Source organism: Typha angustifolia, chromosome 11 (genome assembly GCF_048772165.1).
Source record: "Typha angustifolia cultivar Huaian chromosome 11, ASM4877216v1, whole genome shotgun sequence".
NCBI classification, from domain to species: Eukaryota; Viridiplantae; Streptophyta; class Magnoliopsida; order Poales; family Typhaceae; genus Typha; species Typha angustifolia.
Window position 1 is genome coordinate 14,326,439 of NC_133249.1, and position 19,593 is coordinate 14,346,031.

At 35.9% G+C, this 19,593-nt stretch overlaps 2 protein-coding genes across 2 annotated transcripts; one reads left to right on the forward strand and one right to left on the reverse strand.

Annotated features, from left to right (window-relative positions):
- Positions 1 to 8,414: 8,414 nt before the first annotated feature.
- Positions 8,415 to 12,059, reverse strand: LOC140770090 (uncharacterized). Its single transcript, XM_073111080.1, has 5 exons — positions 11,515 to 12,059; positions 11,362 to 11,439; positions 9,934 to 10,015; positions 8,956 to 9,083; positions 8,415 to 8,868 (listed from the first exon to the last, which is right to left on the reverse strand). Exons 1-5 carry the CDS (start codon positions 11,788 to 11,790, stop codon positions 8,644 to 8,646), a joined length of 789 nt encoding a protein of 262 aa, XP_072967181.1. The 5' UTR covers positions 11,791 to 12,059; the 3' UTR covers positions 8,415 to 8,643.
- Positions 12,060 to 12,388: 329 nt separating this feature from the next.
- Positions 12,389 to 17,560, forward strand: LOC140770089 (syntaxin-22-like). Its single transcript, XM_073111079.1, has 7 exons — positions 12,389 to 12,849; positions 14,116 to 14,209; positions 14,887 to 15,026; positions 16,009 to 16,083; positions 16,546 to 16,703; positions 16,884 to 16,984; positions 17,069 to 17,560. Exons 1-7 carry the CDS (start codon positions 12,674 to 12,676, stop codon positions 17,132 to 17,134), a joined length of 810 nt encoding a protein of 269 aa, XP_072967180.1. The 5' UTR covers positions 12,389 to 12,673; the 3' UTR covers positions 17,135 to 17,560.
- The last annotated feature ends 2,033 nt before the right edge of the window (positions 17,561 to 19,593 follow it).

The following is a 19,593-nucleotide window of genomic DNA, read 5'->3' on the forward strand; positions in this document are numbered from 1 at the left end:
GTGTGTATCATTTGAAATTTATGAGAATGTATCATTTGAAAGAATATCTATTGACTATTATGTTTTTAAGCATAACTTGTCACAGTAAAGTAAGCTTATTGAGAATAATGACAAAATATTTCGTATATAAACTTTAGGTCTTGCAGTTGACTATGATTGTTGAAGTTAAAAAAAGAACAAATATAAAGAAAATATTGTTAATATTAGTCCAGTTGGTAATGCTGAATCCTTCATTAAGCTAGCTAGCCAGGCATGCTTAATGAGAATTATATTAAATTATGATCTCTAAATCAAATAAATCATAGGAGGAGGAAACTTAGACAATCAATGCAAGCCACCCACTGTAGCTCATTTTTGATGTTATGGAGAAGAATGCTAAAAGCCTTATATTTGGGACATTAATGATCATTAACCTCTCTTTGTACATATTGACTTGATGGTCATCAACAACCTTTGACTGCTATGAGTTAATTATGTAGGTTACAACACACTAATTGCACCTGGCTCTTTTAAACAACATTAATTCCAAGAATTAATGAAGAAAAGTGCCCAACTTAATCATCGCCTCCTCCTTTCTAGTACAAACTTCACAAGCGAATACACCATGATAGGGTAAAGATTAAAAAAAAAGTGTTGGAATATATGGAGATAACAAACATAAGAACAGATCGATAATCTTGCAGAAGAGAGGTGAAGCAACATCGCAACAGGCAACAGTTGTAGTCAAAAACACAAACAAGAAGCAAACAATAATTAACAAAAGGATCTCTTCAGTGTTTTTTCCCCCTCTCAAGCACTTTCAATCTCATATTTCACTACATGAGAAAGAATAAACGGACTCATGGATCTGCAACCTGATGAGGGTCGGCTTCGACGGCACCGGCGACGTTGTTATGCCGGCTCGACGGACTCGACGGCGGAATTGGAGCGCCCTTAATGAGGACGTTGCAGCTCTCCATCTCAACGACATGATCACTGGTATGTTCTTGAGCAGCAGTAGCAGTAGCAGTACCCTTCAGTATCTCTTGGCTTGATTTTGGCAATGCACCAGTATTGCAGGTGGAAGTGAGGAAGGAAAGTGAGAGGAAGAAGAAGAAGAAGAAGAAGTACTTAGAAGCCATGAGACAGAATAGTTGTGTATCTATTCTATAGTGGTCTGTAGTTGCTTATGTTTGCAAAATAGATGCATGTCTAATATTTGAAGCACAGTGAGTTAATATGCTTAGTTAGGTCAAAAAGAGAAAGTTCCTGTTTTTCCCTTTTGGTTTAAGTAGTCATTAATTAAGAAGCAGAAGGAGAAGGAAACCTGAACCGTAGGATGATATCTTTTAATTAATAGTCAACCTGCCAAAGAAGAAACGGAAGAAGATTTGTATATATATATATAGAGAGAGAGAGAGAGAGATTAATGAAGCAGAAGCAGGTTTAAAAGCTTGCAGACAGAATGGAATATTAAGATGCAGCCCATGAATAGAATGCTATTTATAGAGGGAAATTCTGCAATAAAGTTGTAAAATAGTTGATATGAAACGAGGAGTTTGACTAATTACATTGTAATTTGTTTTATTTAGATCATAAGTAAATTATTTGGATTATAAATGGGTTAATATGATCTGAAACATTTAGCTTAAATGGGTTATTTTTGAGTTAAATAAGTCAGTCAAGTTAATCAGTTTATGACTCAAATTTGACGTCCATCTAATGATATCAATGTAATCCCATGGTTACTCACAATTATTGAATACATATAATATGAATAAGATAGTGGTAAAATTATACTTCATATCTATATTTATTTTTCGGATGCAAAGATATAAATTGGATTCTGAATATATTCATATTTATATTTCGAAATATATAAGAGCTTGTAATATAATTACTTAAACCTATAAACAATCAGTAAACATATGCATTCATATACAAGTATATAAAAAATATTTTATATGTAACTACGTTTATTATATTTTAAACTAAATGATACGTGGATATTCTATATAGAAAAATCTCGATCCGATAGAACTCAAGACACGGAATCGGATTTGGGACGGATTAAATCAGACCCGTTTTCACCCGTACCAGAAGCTAACCGAGTATCCGATTCGCTAGAAGTCCGCATTTAAACAAACCATTTCCCTCTCCCTCTCTCTCTCTCTCTCTCTCTCTCTCTCTCTCTCTCTCTCTCTCTCTCTCTCTCTCTCTCTCTCTCTTTGCTTCAATGCTTCTCTTGCTACTTTTGTTAGAATGGGAGGTTCTTGAACATTTCTGTGGGGATTCCTCATGTGGGTCTTGAATGTTTCTTGCATTCGTCGTTTAATTCTTGGAATTGGCTTATCACCCTCTGCTTCAGATGAACAACTACAAGAAGCTCTGCAGGATGGAGAAGAAGAGATAACAGAGGATGTCCAGGGCCCATCGCCTCCTGCTTCTGATGAACAAGCAGGAGAAGGTCTGCAGGATGGACAAGATCCACCCGGGGATCCCATTTTTAACATCGCTGCATCTTAACGCATTGGTCACCCCTTCGCCTTCTTTATATTTAAGAAGGGTGGTGGTTGTCGGTTCCTTCTGCAGTCTGAATACGATGAACTGTATGAAAGAGATGATGTATCACTTCCACATCAAAGAACAGAAGTCGAAGGTTTGGCCAGTTCACCGCCGCCATTGTCGAAAGAAGAGACGACAGAGGATATGCAGGATTCCTCCCGGCAGATGATGCCGCGATGAGAATCGTCAGAAGAAAATTCCGATGTTTCATCACCAGTTGTTTCAGATGAACCAACACTAGGAGTTGTGGCAGCTTCACCGCCATCTTTATCGCCGGGAATAGGACCATCATAAAAGAATTCCAACGGCTCATCACCAGTTGCTTCGGATGAACCAGCACTAGAAGTTGTGGCTGCTTCACTTCCATCTTTGTCGATAGAACAAGATCATTCAGAAGAAGAGGAAATAGATGATAGGCAGGGTTCATTCCCGCATATGACGCTGCAAAAAGGACCATCAGAAGAAAACTCCAGTGGCTCATCACCAATTGCTTCAGAAGAACCAGCACTAGGAGTTGTGGAAGCTTCACCGCCATCTTTGTTGAAAGAACTAGATGATTCAGAAGAGGAAATAAAAGATATGGAGGGTTCATCACCGCAGAAAACGCTGACGAGAACCATCACAAGAGAATTCCAGTGGCTCATCACCAGCTGCTTCAGCTCCATCTCGCCGAAAGAAGAAGATGATTCAGATGAATAATAGGCAACAGAGGATATGGAAGGTTCATCACGACCGGCCCTGTTTGATAATGATGATGCCTTACCATCTCTTGCAACTGCTTCTTCACAGTCTCAGAGTGCTCGATTATGGTCTCTGAGACAGGTAAATTGTACTTCTTTGTCTCTACTTGTTGTTCTTCCTACTTGTGAAGTTTATGTATAAGAAGATATTGGAATTCTTGTCGACTACCTAAGACGAGCTATTGTAAATCTGTTCTCGATTCGAGCACAATAAATGTTCCTCAATACATTCAAGAAGAACCTCACTTCAGTTTTACCAATATTACTTAGAAAGAGATCATCATGTTACCTTTCTTATATTTATGTATCTCAATACTTTATTCCATAAATCATTGTTAGTTTCCATCAAATGGAGCTAGCTGACCCTTGGTGTTTCACAGTCTGATCAGCAAATATCTCAGCAGACAGAAGAGGTATATTGATGTTTTAATTGGGGTAAATTATACCCAAACTCCATGATATTGAGGACATTTTTAAGTAGGGAATAAGCTATTTGGAGTTCCAAGTGGCTTCAGTCTTGTCCATTGTGTTTACTTTTACTTTTCATCTGGCTTGCGAAAAAGATGCAGATGTTTCATGCATGCTATTGGCTGCAATTTGTGTGGCACCAAGAGTGGTGGTCTATGTTTATTTATTTTTTATCTCTGTTTTAATATTTTCTCTACTAATCTACTGAACTGAGAAGTATGAATATACCAGTTGGTTGTAATCAGCGAGTTTTGTGACTCTAATATTTCTGAGTGCTGTTTGATTGAACAATTATCAAAACTATCTTTAGTATCATTTTGTTACTATGTGATAGATTAAGTGTTAATATTTTCAACTTTATGATCAAGGTTTTAAGCATTGGAATTGGGATCTGAATCGGCCGTCTGAAAAAACAATACGTATCGGTCGTATCGACAGTATCGGTCGTCCGTATTGATCTGTATTTTAAAATAATATTATTTTAAAATATAGAAAAATTCTTAATTTTTTAGAAAAATAATAATAATAATATATAAATATAAATTATTTATATATAAAATCTAAAAACTAAAAAAAAAAAATATTATTTTCTCAATTTCTATTTCTCCCTCTTTCTATTGCTCACTCTCTCTCCTACTAATAATTTTGCTGTCAACCCTGCATGTACCAATTGAAAACATTCCAAAATATGGAATTAAAGATCATGATTTAAACTTTCGTCCAAAGCCAAGACGTTTCACCGAAATATTTCGTGTCTCAGTCCTACCCGACCTCAAACTGGCCCCCAAAACTAACATCCAACCAAAACAATCATAATAGCAATTTTGATACGTATATTTTAAATTCAAAGTTGGATTTGTCTTGAATCCAACTTGTACCTAACACAGTATCAACCTCGTTGCTTAAATGCTATTAGATTTTGCATGAAATATAAGATAAAAAAAAAGACTATTAATCAAAAGAAGTCCAAAATCAATACTGTGAAACTAAAACCGAAACCAACTGAAATGTTTCATTTTTTAACCAAACCAAAACTTTAAACTACAGTAAAGATTGCAAATCCGAAGGAAAAAGAAAGAAGGAGAATATCAACGGGAGCACAAGTATATAAGTAAATAATCACAAGTGAATGACCTGTCTCAGATTGGAAAGATCTTTGTTAGGCAAAGAGATGCAGGTCAAAATTTAGAAAGAAAGGTAGCACTCCACAACAATGGCATGCACTAACATAACCTGGGACTAATTGGGCGACTTTATTATATAACAAAGATGTATATGTGCAGAGGTAGAAAAGAAAAAGTAATAGTATGTTGATCATATCCAAATAACCTTCATCACCATTAGATCATTGATGTACCCACAAACTAATTCTATGAGGAGAATATAAACAACTTTTGAGTTATAGGCATTCCTTGGTATCATGTGTACACGATCTATTCTCGTTTCAGAGTTAAGGCAGTGTCCATAACATTCAGAGATTGGGTAGGTAAGAAGTCCAACTCATTTGTTCCACACTTGTAGGACAGACTCTGCAATTAGATATCCTTATCTAGGCCTGTTTAAGATCATAATTCAAACATAACATTTTAAAGATCCATTGACTTGGAAAGCAATAGTACAGCGAGAAAAATAGTACTTTTTACATAGGAGACAAACTACATGAGAGAGGGTTGCAAACCACTCATTCCTTCTCAAGCACACATAGAATAACTTCATACAAGAGCCCTACTATTCGACCTTTGATTATCTAAAAGCCATCCTCAACTCGAAGGAAACAATAAGCAAGCGATACAATAATGGAAATCATAGATTGAGGAATTAATACTTATTAATAGGAAAATCATCAGGTCCTCGTGCTTGGAGGTACGTTGTGGCCATTACTGGGGCTATGTCCATTTGACGTCGGTGGAAAACCTTCCTTTACGTACACACCATGGAGCACCGAAGCGTGTTCTCGGGTGCAAGGATGATTCAGGTCAGTGGTAGGGCACTTGGAGGCAATAGATGCCTGCCTTTCTAGCTTTCTTGCTTGAGCCAAGCATAAGAGTTGCATGAGCAGAATAGCTACGAATATAGATGCACTTAGAGAAAATTTCTTGGAAGAAAATGCCATGACAAGTAACTTGGAAATGAGGTTGACAAGGGGAATGACAGTATAGGAAGAGTTGCTTAGGAAGTCACAGGTAGAAAAAACTCCAAGTCCTCTGCCTTATATACAAGAAGTTGAGTCAGTGTTTGATATTACAGATGGCTTTTCAGGAATAACTACTAAGTGATTGCAAGAGCGGGTCCAATTCCCAACCATTGGTTTATCTATCATGACAAGAAAGCAAGATCCTTCAAGGCTTTGGATATCTCCCCTTTGTTATAATTTAATGAGAGATCTGGTATCTTTTCCACTCATAGCTATCTATTTGGAAACATCTGAGGTTGCATTACCAGAAGTAGCTCCAATATTTTTGCTAAGACTAATGAGATGTGCAAGAGAATATATATGGCTTTTGATAGGATTACAATGTGATCACAATGAGGCCATGCCAAGTAATGGATTTCCTTTGTTTTTTTTTCCTTTGTGCTCGTCTTCTTGCTGTTCTTGTTCCCAAAGGCGGTAAGGAGTCACTGATAAGCTGGCACAACACATATCTAGTGGCAAAGATTCGCTTAAGTTAATGGAAGGAATCATTCAACGAAGATAACTAATGGAAATAAGTACAACTAGTAATTGCCAATATCGGTAGTTTAAGGGATGCTTATATTCTTCGAGTAATAAGAACCAAAGAAAAGCTAACATGCAAGTTTGTTGTTCTCCTCTCTGTAAAACATATGGATTATGAAGTCTCTACAAAACAAAATAGTGAAAGCATAGTTAAGTTTCTAAACAGTCCAGGAATGTATCAATATGCTTACTGATAAGAAAAATAATAATAAAGGTACTGATCATTGCAATTGTTTCATCAAGTTGACAAGCCTTGATCATTCAAAAACAATGAAGAATGCTTAGTACTCAGTTTTTAATAGCTTTGTCACCTCATTTTTCCATAGACAAAATTTCAGTTATTTGTTCTCATCCACTCAAAAGATATGTTCAAGTTTTCGTGTTGATCAAACTCTCTGCCACTGCAAGTTCTCACTCCATTTTTTAAGCTTTCACAATACTTTCAGCAGTTCTTAGATCTTTTGGATTTCATTTCTTCGATTCTTATCCTATCTGCTTTCATAATTCATTTAACTAACAAATCTGGAAGGTCTCTTTGTGCATTATTACTCTCATTAACGCTACACCACTTGTTATTTTTCTGCTTGTAAAACTTAAATAGCAATCACTAAGTGTGAGTGAAATATGCAAGTTGACAATATTTAGGAGTTCTACCTTCATGCACTTGCTTGTTTCTTGGTTTCGACAAGAAGAATTGTTTGATCATATGTTCTGCGGCTCATGCTCAAGCACAGAGGATCAAAAGGAGCAATAAGGGAGACAAAAGGTGCAATAAGGGAGACAAAAGGAGCAATAAGGGAGACAAGAAACTTACTCCAAATGGTTACTATGAACCCAAGTAGAAAAGTCTCCTGCGATGCAGATTCAAAGGGGCCATATTCCAATTTTTTTTTTCCATCATATGGCAATATTCCAATTGGGAGATACTTAATAAATTAAAGCAAGAAACGTCGTATAAGACCCATAAGAGGCTTTGAACTCTTTTTAGTTTTGGAATCCAACCTCTGGTTGGTTTGGAACTCTCGTTCAATTATGATTAACATGTGCTGCTGCAGAATAAACCAATTTTAAAATGGGATAAGATGCTCAATAAGGCAATAGTTCCAATATCATAAGTGTTTTCTCGTAGGTACGTCCGCGAATCTGATCAATAACTCTTCGCGATATATATTGAGCTAAAACTTTTACTTCTCTACTCGAACTTGATCTCTTACTTTTGTGTGATTCACATCTTCTTCTCTTTTTTTTTTTGTTAATAATTTTTTTTCAATTCTTAATTAGTGTTAATCGATAAGATCATCAGATGGAACAGTTGGAAGTTTAGATAAGATTAACTGATCTTTGTAGCAAATTTCTACAGAGATGGCTGTAGATAAGCTCCTGATTGGTTTAATCTCTTCCACAAGGTTCTCTTAAGGTTAATAATTTAATGGGAAATTTGTGAGTTTAATTAAAAAGATGACAAGATGCTGGATGTTTATCAACAACTCTAATAAAGGTAATAAGCAAAGCAATGATTGAGGTTGTTTAGAACATTGTATCTAAAGATGAACATGTACTAAGAGATATTGGTGGATTGTACATTATGAGTTCTCTATTAAGCACTATCTTTATAGTTTTAGATAGAGCAAAGAGGATTAATTAAAGAAACTGGAGAATAATGTTTATAGTGCTCATTTGCACACTTGAAACCATCTTTAGACAAAAGAAAATAAACAAGAAAGCAAAAGAACAATCTAAAGGAACTACATAAAAAAGAAGTGACAACAATATAAAGGTCACTTTATGAAGCTTATAAAAAATTGCAAGCCTGTTTAAAAGTTAGTGCAGAAGTACACAAAAAATGAGGAGAAACGATACCCAAAACAAAGCTTAGCTTATTTCTTTTGTACAGGTATGTGATAAGGCAGAAGTATGGTAGAAATAGCATGCCAGAAGCACCCAAGTTTCAAGAACAACTTATCTATATCATTTTAAAAGCAAGAGCAATACTATCCTTTCCTACCTCTAACTGCAAACCAAGAGTGATATAATACCAACATTTTCAAATCTGAAAAGACAATCAAATAGCTTAATGAACTCAGATCAGTTGATTTCATGCTGTAACTATTAATTTACATATAGCTTGCCTGCTAATATGGTTCTTTATTTATTCACATAGATTAGTAGCTATTCTCAGGTATGTTTTCCTCCTTTGGATGTGTGAAGCCTCGACAAAAGATAAAGGCAACCTGAAGAGAGGAGAATAGAAGCTGCAAAGTACAACAGGTCACTGGCTGAACTTATTGTGGCCTTCTTGCTCTTCTCAAACAAGCCAACCAATAGAACCATCACAATGACATGGCCCAGCTTTGTCTTCAATTCGTTGACGGACTGTATCTTTAACCACTTTGGCCGTTCCTATCAAAGCAGCCAAGAAAAGATTTAAATCAAGTAAGAGAATGATTCTCATAAATGACAGCATATTATAAAGAAGCACAAGCGAACCTGAAGTTGGAACAAGCCAAACAGGTTCGATCCATAGGATGATGTCTTTACTATGTCGAGATTACTGATGAAAAGCTCGTAGAGACCCATTCCAAAGACGAGCATTACAGTTCCTATAAGATAAATATCTGGAAGAAATATACAGTCAATGGTCAATCTAGGGTTTTGATACGCAAATTGCAGATCATCTTCGGCAGATGTAGCCATTTTTCTGACTACTAGTACATATATGCAGGCAGTGCATATGGTCTAAATCACACACACGTTTATCTATGAGGAATAATATGTAAGAATCAAGACATCAATTCATAAATGTTAAGCATTCTCTTGTAGCTGAATGTTCACGAGAAACATTCTCTTGAAGATGTATGCTAACTCTAGTAGATAGCACTTGTTGTCATGAAATACATTAACCATGGGAACATCTACTAAGAAACATGACAGCATGTATATATCTAATTCATGGAGATTTACCTATCTATCTAGGGATATACAAATACATTAACACTTATGTTAATATGACTTGGGAGTGCACATTATTTGTTCAAAGTATCACACAAGAAAATTGATTCAAAATCACTAGTATGACATGCAATTAGAGACTCAGTCCCTTCTCATAATCCAAATTTAAAACTCATTATTATATTGACACAAACACATATAAATAAATTATAATATTCTGAGAGAGAGAGAGAGAGAGAGAGCACAAACAAGCACACTTGTGCGCACACGCGCATGCGCACACACACAAATTTTATGGAGGCCAAAACTAACTGCTCCACTTGAAATTGTTCAGGATAATTATGTAAATCCCAGTGTACTAATAAAACAGTGTACTACGAAGCCACTCAGAGAAAACAGAGACATAACCACAAAAAATCTGCACGATTTTCATGGTGGTTACAATTATCAAGAACAATTTCTTCTACTTGCACATGATTTTAACTAGTTTTGCAATGAAAAAAAAAATTATCTTACCAATGGCTTCAATCAACATTGGAATTACTCTTCCACTACTCAGGAAGTATTCAGTGAAGGAATCCACTACGTATACACAACCCTGCACCAATTAGTAGGTATAAGTTATAGTATGATGCTACTGAGTGAGTTGTAAAATTCATCTACTTGGAAACATTATTGCTGCTTTTACATATATTAACAAATAATTTCAAAAGCACAGAACAACGAAGTTAGTACTAAAATTTACATATGTTAACATTCAGATTCTAGAACCCTAAAATATAATGAAATTGATAACAAGCATTAAAATAAAGAAGGTATTTAACTAAAAATATTATCATACATACAAAACAGAGAAAGTAACTATTATATAGACGAAAAGTAATCTACCTTTCTCAGGGATGGATCCATTATTCCATTAGAGACGAGATTATTTTGCAAATTAGTACATCTGGCTCTAGACAAGTTAATGGGTCAATAAGTAGTATTGATATGTCTGGATTGGACATAAATATAGAGAGTTCACATGTGTAGTGCTTTCTCGCTATGAATTTGACTGGTGATTCTCCCAATCTAGTAAATCACTTGCCTTTCTTTTTGTTGTATCTCATGATTTTTGTCACGAATTTCAATACTAATATTGCAGAAATCTATATCATATGGTTGGAATACCTTCATTAAGTGTATCAACAACTTGACCCTGAGAAGATATAAAGCTATAAACAACTGAAAATAGTTCTATTCATTAGTCTTTCCAAAATTTGAACATATTGATGGTCATCTTTTATGTCTTCATCAATCTTCCTAATTATAGTAATGATCCACTTCAGCATCTGAGTATAGAACCCTGAACTCATTGCAAGTGAACCTGCAATAAGATTATAACAAATAGGTGCATTGGCAGATTTTTGAGAATGTCTCTAGCCATGATAATCGGCCATTATATGGAAAGAAAGCAAATTTCAGCCTCTGAGCTTGAACACGCAAACTATATTAGCTTTTGTAGAAGTTGATCAATAATCAGCAAGTCCACTAATTCAATAATCATTAGAATATGTTAGCAAATAAAAAAGCATCTTTAGATTAGAAAAACAAAATGTGAAGCAAGAGCTAGAGCTTCCAAACAATTCGTTCAAAAAAAGGAAAAGGAAAAAAAGAATGTTATTATATCAGCAGGTTAAACTCATAAATGCGGGAGTAACCTCCAACATTTGAACCTTTGTGCATTAGAAGGAAGTAGGTAACATTTGTAGAGAACTGCATCCACAATAAGTACAATTATCAAGCAAAGCTAGGCAAACTTTAAATTCTCCAACTATTCAGTCTTTCTTCTGTATAAGCATTAGCTCTCAGTGCGACCAAAAGACAAACAACAGTACTGCATAAAGGTCATAAACCCCAGAAGAACCGACTCTAACATCAATGACTTGAAGTCAAAGAAAGTACCTTTAGGAAGCAGAGAATGGATCCCATCAGAGACCCAATAATACCAAGAAACGTGAAGAACCGGCATCCATAGATCACCTGCACGCCACGCCAACTGATTGAAAGATACTAAAAGAACAATAAAATGAACAAAGAAAGAGAGAAAGGTCCCACCTTTTCGATTCTCTCCTCCAAGATAGCCGTTCCCAGAGAAGACCCCTCAAGCGAATCCACTCGGAAGTCCGAACTCGCTACGGCAGTAGAAAGAGCACGGGTGGAAGAAGCGACGTGCACAGTCTCCGGGCCAGACATGGAGCAAATAGGTACCAAGGACGCTCGCCGCGGCTTCCCAGGAACAAATCCAAGCTTCCCATGGATTTGGGCCAGAGTCGGGACCGGAGACCTCATCAATCCTCTGTTCTCCGGAAGGCGAAGGCAAAGGGACTGCATGGCTTCCAAAGAGTACCAGTGGAAGTGTACTCGGAAAGAGTTAATAATAGAGGAGCGTAGGATTCACTGTAACTGGACTATGGGCAGGAGAAAGGAGATGGAGATGGGTTTGTCAAAACTCGTGCCATTTGGATTGCGTCAGTATCTGTCTGGAGAAACGATCGCCACAAACAAGATACTACCGCTTCCTGCAAAGCAAATTTCGACACGAACCATTAAAAGATACGCGAAGTTAGTGGATATGAATGGAGATGATTTAAGATTTAATTCGGATCTTCTAGGTTGGGCTTACTGGATTGCATACCCATTAACCGAGCTGGTTTTGGGCACTCGGCGGGCTCTCGAGCTTCCTGAGAAGCCCGATAAGAAATATTCTTCATTTGACTTTGAAATTTTATTTTGACCTTCAAAAAAGTAAACTCATTCATAAGATCCTATCCTTTTACCTCTATAGTTAATGGGCGTTTTTGATTAAATTTTCTTATCATTTCTTTGTTCTGGTAGAACAATAATAAGATACAAAATTAGGGTGTAAAATCCAGCATAGATTAAGGATAAAAGAAAGCACAGCTGCTATTCGTTGTCAGATGCACGGTTCACGTCGTGGTCGTGTTTGTTGAGTTTAAAACGCGGGTCCTCTTAATTTCTCTCCTCTTTTCCTCTTTTCCTCTCTCTCTCTCTCTCGGCCCCTCTCGTTGGTCCTTACTCTCTCGTCTCTTCCTCCTTTGCCAGCCCAATCCCTAATCCTCCTTAGGCCCCCCCTCCTCCCTTCCGTTTCCAATAATTTGAACCCTTCTATCTCTTTTTCCTCTTTAAATCTCTTCTCCGTCTTGCGATCGATCGCAAATCGCAGTAGAGAGATCGAAAGGGGGCGGCAAGAAGGATGAGCTTCCAGGATCTGGAATCGGGGCGAGCCCCGCCGCTGCGACAGGGGCGGCAGGACGCGTCGCAGGGGGTGGCGTCTGGTGTCTTCCAGATCACCACCACCGTCGCCACCTTCCACCGCCTCGTCAACACCCTCGGCACCCCCAAGGACACGCCAGAACTCCGGGAGAGGCTGTATGATTTCTTAGTTATTCTTTCAATTCTGCATATTCTGAACCTATTCATGTTATTAGATCTCAAAATTGACCACGCTGTCACATTTTGGTCAATTTCCGATGTTATTTTTGTCAATCAATTAGTCTATTACGTGGGCTTGAATGCTATGTTTTTGTATGTCCTGGATGTTGGTCTAGCTTTTGCATCCGTTCTGATATTTTGATCTGCAATGAGCCGTCTTCTGTTGAAACTTCGTCGTTGCTTCTAACATTTAGCGTATTCTCCAACTATTTTGTCGAGAAAAGATTTAGGTGGCATTTGATCCGTACATAAAGAATACTTATTCACGAATTAGATTTCCGTCAAATATATTTTGCAACCAAACACTCTTATAAGCTTATATGTTTATATATACTTGGGTCAAACATTATACAAAGTAAGTCGTGACAAGATATGCAAAAAAATTTATCACAGGTAGAAGGGTGCGATGTTATGCACATTTTGTAAGCAAGATTTATATAATAATTAACATAATTATTTACAGTTTATTTACCAAACATAAATTTATCTAAGGTAATCAACAAAACAATAAATTGTGAGTATAGTTACATATGTTTCTAATTTATATTTAGGATATGTATATAAAATTATCTTTTAAAAAAATTTATGCATGAATCAAACAAGGCCTAGTACTCAATAAGTTCTATAGGTGGTTTAAAGTTTAAACTAAGTTGAACTGTTTTTTTATATGATACATTCTGGAGAAGAGCCAGGCTTTTTCTATAATGAACTGTAGCAACTAATATCATCAATTGACATGATGATCTAATTACATGTTGAAACCAAAATTTATCTTAACTTGTCTGACTTTACATATGCTCTTTGGTTTTCTTAATGTGACTCAAAATGTAAATTTTATAGCACGCTGTGTCTACTCATTTATGAGTGAAACTTATTTACATAAATTACAGTCTTTCATTCTCAAATTAACTTTTTTGGTCGATTTATCTTCTTTAAAAGTTTTTTTTTTTTTTTGTGTTCTTGATGGCCCTAGGAAGTTCGTTTTAATTCTTCTTATAAGTTCTTTTGTCATTTTTTAACTAATTAAGCAGTGCAGTTCTGTACATTTCTAAAATACTCAAATATTAGATTTTTGGATGTAGTTTCATGTTAAAACTCTTTGACTACTCCATTGAACACCTCTGTGAAAAAATTTCATAGATTTTTCCATGTTACAGTAATTTCAGACCACTTGATTCCTAATTTCAAGTCCTTTGCTTTCAGGCATAAGACAAGGGCACACATTGCACAACTAGTAAAAGATACTTCTGATAAACTTAGGCAAGCTAGTGAAGCAGATCATCAGTCTGAAGTCAGTGTAAGTTCGAAATTCATTTTTGTTCTCTTCTTTTTGTTGTTTGTATGGTGAATCTTCAGGCATAACCACTGTAAGCTGTTCTACCGTTCTTCAGGTCTCTGCCTTCCCAATTTCTGATATCTTTATGGTTCACAACTGTTGTGAGTTGGATTTTTTTTAAATGAATTTAAAAGGTTCTAGAATTGGGAGAAAGCATTAGTCTGATTTGTTAGCTCCATATGCGTCAAAAGAAGGCTATCCAGAGTTGATGGCAACTGGAAGCAAAGAAATGGCTTTAAGCTCTTTAACATATGATGAATCCAAGAAGAATATTTGTCATTGAAGATTGAGGATAAGGGATCCAATGTATAAAGGGTCTAAAAAGTGTCCAATTAGATTGAAGTAGCGTCGTTGAAGTTTTCAAATTTTCCATAAGGAATAAACATGGGTCTTTATTAGTTAAGCTGGGAGACAATTCCCAAATGCTGGCCAGCCATGGAAAATCTTTACGATAATCAAATAATGTAGAAAAGGTGTCACTACTATTTGGCACATCTAGTTCTGTCGATTGGGTTCAGAATTTGTAGTTTTCAGTCTGCCTTTTACTATGATGTTATATAAACTAAGCACTCTATCTTGTTGGGTAATCGTGAATTGTGATTTCTTCGTTGTGCTTAGAAATGAGTTTATAACTGCAGACAAGTAAAAAGATAGCTGATGCAAAGCTAGCGAAGGATTTCCAGTCAATTCTGAAAGAGTTCCAGAAAGTTCAGCGGCTTGCGATGGAGAGAGAAACTGCGTACGCCCCTTTTGTCTCTCAAGCAGTTCTTCCATCAAGGTATTTTACTAATTGGCATGGTCAACTACAAGCTATGTGGTAATTCTTGCTTGTCTTACTTTTCTGCTTACAATTAGCTTTTCATATGTTTCTTTTGATATCTGGTTGCATTTGGGTAGCCACTATTTTCCTTCTTCTTTTTGAATTTTTTTTTAATTTCCATATGTATTTGTATTTTGTAGAACTAAAACTTTTATCTGTAATATTTTTCTTTTCAAATCAAGCAGGTAGAGTTGAAACAAAAGCAAGATTCAGGTCTTGCAGTTTGAGTCTTCTTTGAACTTATGGTTTTTCTTGGTTTGCTTGCAAAATGAAATTTGTCTCCGTGTTGGTTTCTTTATGTTTTTCATTTCTTGGTTACCTTCTCATAGGATGATCAATCTATATGAAGTAAAAAGCCGAAAATAAAAAAACTCTGAATTTTTCTTGCTTTTTATACACCTACAGCACTAAATTTTATCTGTGATGGTTTTTTTTTCTTTTTTGGATAAAATCTGATGATTTATTTAAATACCATTCTTTTATGATTTTGTAGAGCTCTATTCAAGAAGAAGTGAATACTTAAGATCATTTTTCGAAATTATGTTTTTCCAGAAAACTGATTAACCTCTTTCAATATCTTCTTTAAGTGTTTTCTTTATTGACTCTTTGCTGAATCATTTGATCATCCAAAGAGGAAACTTTTGAGTTAGATCTTTTTGATCAATTCTGAGTCTTATGTTTTTCCTGAGATGAGTATTTTGCAGTAAGCTCTCTTAACCTTCTCAATTCTGCTTTCTGTGATACAACACTACATCTATAGACTTCCTGATGAACAATGGCATCAAAATCTCTTCCCTTGTTAGTCTGGTAGATGTTGTTAACATGCATAGATAGAACTGCCATTCATCTCTTATGACTTCTAGTAGTAGTCGTTGCATTTACCTGTATATTTTGTTTGCTGATATGAACATTATACTACAACCTGATCTTGTTCATGCAGTTATAATGCAAGTGAGGTAGGAAATAATTCCGATAAGTCTACTGAACAACAGTCACTTCTTCAAGAATCTAGAAGGTGAGCCTGAGGTCGATAACCCTTTTATTATTACTTACGCAGATTTCCAGGAAACATACTTCAAAGATTTAATTGTTTATCTGAGAATTATTATGCTTTTATTATCTGATTATTGTTTGAAAGTCATGCAACTTAATGTAATAGTTAACCTGCATATTGGCTGGTATTGAATTGCTGACTTCCATTGATAGGGAAACATATCTGATTTGAAATGATCTCCCTCATTGGATGAGATAATGTCTATCGTGTTATGAATCTATCATGGTTCAGAGGTTCTTTGTTTGTATTAGATTTCAAATAATGATGGCCTATAATATTTTTTGAGGGTTGACTACTGTGAATTATTTCCATTTTCTTCTTGGTCAACTCACAACTGTCGTTCAGTTTCCACACTCCACACAAGTATTCATCTTCTCCATATGGACTACTTTTTTATTTATTTTTTGCTCCTTTGTGTGGTAGACAAGAGGTAGTCTCGCTGGATAATGAGATCGTCTTTAACGAGGCTATCATTGAGGAGAGAGAACAAGGCATACAAGATATTCAGCACCAGATCAGTGAGGTTAATGAAATTTTTAAAGACCTTGCTGTGCTAGTCCACGATCAAGGAGCTATGATTGGTAAGTCGTAACAAAGTGTTTTGAATATGGTCCGTCTGGGTGTGTACATATGAATACTCACACGTTCATACACGAATTTTATGTATTATGTACATAATATATACATGTGATATAGATGTTTGCAATTCTTGTGTTTATTTGTTCTTCAAGTTAATATCCAGTTTGATTTTTTTTCCCCAGATGACATTGATTCGCATATTGAGAGTTCTATCGCAGCAACTGCACAGGCAAAAGCTCAACTTGCAAGGGCATCCAAAACTCAAAAGTCAAAGTCATCTTTGGTATGTTTTGGTCAGGCATTTGATACTCTTGTCATTTGGTTTGGGTATTTGTTCTTTGCTCAATTGATGTCACTTCTTATACAGATATGCTTGCTGCTGGTGATTTTTGGTGTTGTACTACTCATTGTCATTATAGTCCTTGCTGCATAGTAATTGAGGAAAGTCATCGCTCCAACTGGTCCCTGATCTCAACTCGGTAATGGTTTAAGATAGTGGATGCATATCTCAGGCTGTCAAGGCGTCATATCTCTACGAGCAGTAGAAGGCATGGTTTGGTGTTGACGTGGTGTTGGTTACAAGAGTATATTTGTATAGAATGTCTCGCGTGCTTTATTACATGGGTGTCTGCTCCTAATTTTTTATGTATCATGGTTTACCCTCTGTTATGTATGGGTGGCATGTACTCAATATGGATGTCATGATCTGCCATGAGATTAAGTCTTTGTCTCTGGGGTTTGTAGATATTAATCCAATACCTGATTATCGCATCTGTATGTGTTGAGCTTTTTGCAAGTGAAGATGAGTAATAGTTTGAAACTACTTGTTCTAAAAACATATTGGAAGCAACTGTGTTTACTCCTTTCTTCCATGCTTGCTCTTGTGAAAGCAATGAAAGAACATTAATAGTTGTTGATCTGTTCCCCTATGAAAGCTACAGACTTCCTTTCTATGTTTCATAGAACTAGTAAAGCTTTAGCTTGCTTGAGAAATCTCAAATAACACCCTATGTTTACAGTGATTTCTGTGATTAGCACCTATCTTTTTTGTCTATAATTTTCATATCACATTCTTCAATGACTAACAGGGCATTATCATTTTTGTAAGTGTGAATTTTGCCTTTACTGCCTTTCTTCTCTTTGATTTGTTAGTCTTTGATATGTCTTTATACTTTGCATTTGATCGATTGATTCCTTGCCTTTGCTTTTGTCATCTGGCTTTCAAAAGCTACACTTACAAAGTGGGACGACTGGCTTGTCTTTTTGTAATCCAAAAAGGTTAGGCGCCTACTGGACTTTATCTATTATATGCATATTTCTGTGGGTTTGTATAATAAGTGGGGAATTGATCAAAGATTTCCCTTCCTTGTATCGTTCTCATCAAGGAAACAGCACAACTAGCACTATCTATTTTATAATTGTCAGGTCTTCCAGTTTATGCTATATTAGGCTACTCTTTTCGATTGTTTACTGACATTATTGTTCCATGCAGCACCATGGGCAGATTTGGTGCTCATCTTAATACTATTCAAAGAATAAAGCAAGCATTGGAATTCCCAACCTCTGACGAGATGTTCGCATGAAAGTAGCAAGACGACAACACTTTGGGCGATTTCCAGGTGCGAGAAATCTTTCGTTAGTGTGAGCTTTAAGATTGCTTTGCTAGAATTTCTTTTTTATTTTTATTTTTATCCCCCCATGGAGTCGTGCTTTATTATATATGTTGGAATCGCATGGTGTCATAGTAGTGCTCTCCATCATGGAGGTGAGAGCCCACCTCATTAAATGTATAGTCTTTTTCTAGTCCTCCCTCTCCCTTTGAGTTGCCCACCAAGATAATTTACATATAATATTTTTAAATTTTGATTTAAATTAGTATTCGCACCTTTAGAATCATTTCAAAGTAAAATGAGGTGTATTTATTCTTTATTTCCTCGGCTGCTGTTAGATGACTCCTAACATATATATTTATAAATTGCATTCTATGTTTTATAAAATATTCTTGACCCTACCTGTCTTCTCCTCCACCTTATGCTTTAAAAGAGCAAACAAGAATGTGCGAAAGCACTCAATGAACTATGCTGGACCTAAAGCGTATTTAAATTAGACTTTCAGTTTTATTCTGATTCCTATCTTTTAAGGGATGCACATCCTATTCGGGTTCCTTGTCAAGTCCTTTTCTTTTCTCTATAATAGATCACCATCGATTAGATGATATCAATAGTATATTATGTATTAATCTGACCACCCAAAGTGGGCTGGGGAGGAGCAGAGCACTTGGAAAGGCCAAAACAGAGCTCATGAGTACTAGACTGACTCCTTTCTCGTATCACATGCCTAACATAACATAGGAAAGATGACACCTTTGAGGAAGTAGTCAAGGTGATGGGAAGCAGCTTTAGTGCAAGAGACAATCCTCATGTGTACTACTACTACTCCAGGATGTGCATAAGATATTAAGATGGATGGATGGATGGATGGATGGGTTCAAGAATTGTCTTGTTTCAACGTTTGTTGCCGTATGCTGGTAGATAGCAAGCAAGTTTATCGGTATCCCAAAGACAAAAGAATAGTGGGCATTTTTTATTTTTATTTTCTTTCAATTTTTCTAATGAGAATATTATTTGAATGAAATGTCTTAAAGATGTTACTATTAAGAATTAAGATTCAATTGATGTGTTTTGAATTTCTTGTATCCCATGAGTAATGGGTTCATTAAATCTTTTAGCTTAGGATGCATGCTCGTGTATGCATAATTAATACGTTGGCGTGTATTCGAATACTTATCATTGTTTTAATGGTGATTCGAAAAATATTAATAAAGAGTTAGTTTACTAAGCATTAAATTAGTTTAGTATCTAAACAGTATCCTATCTCAAAACTATTTTAGGG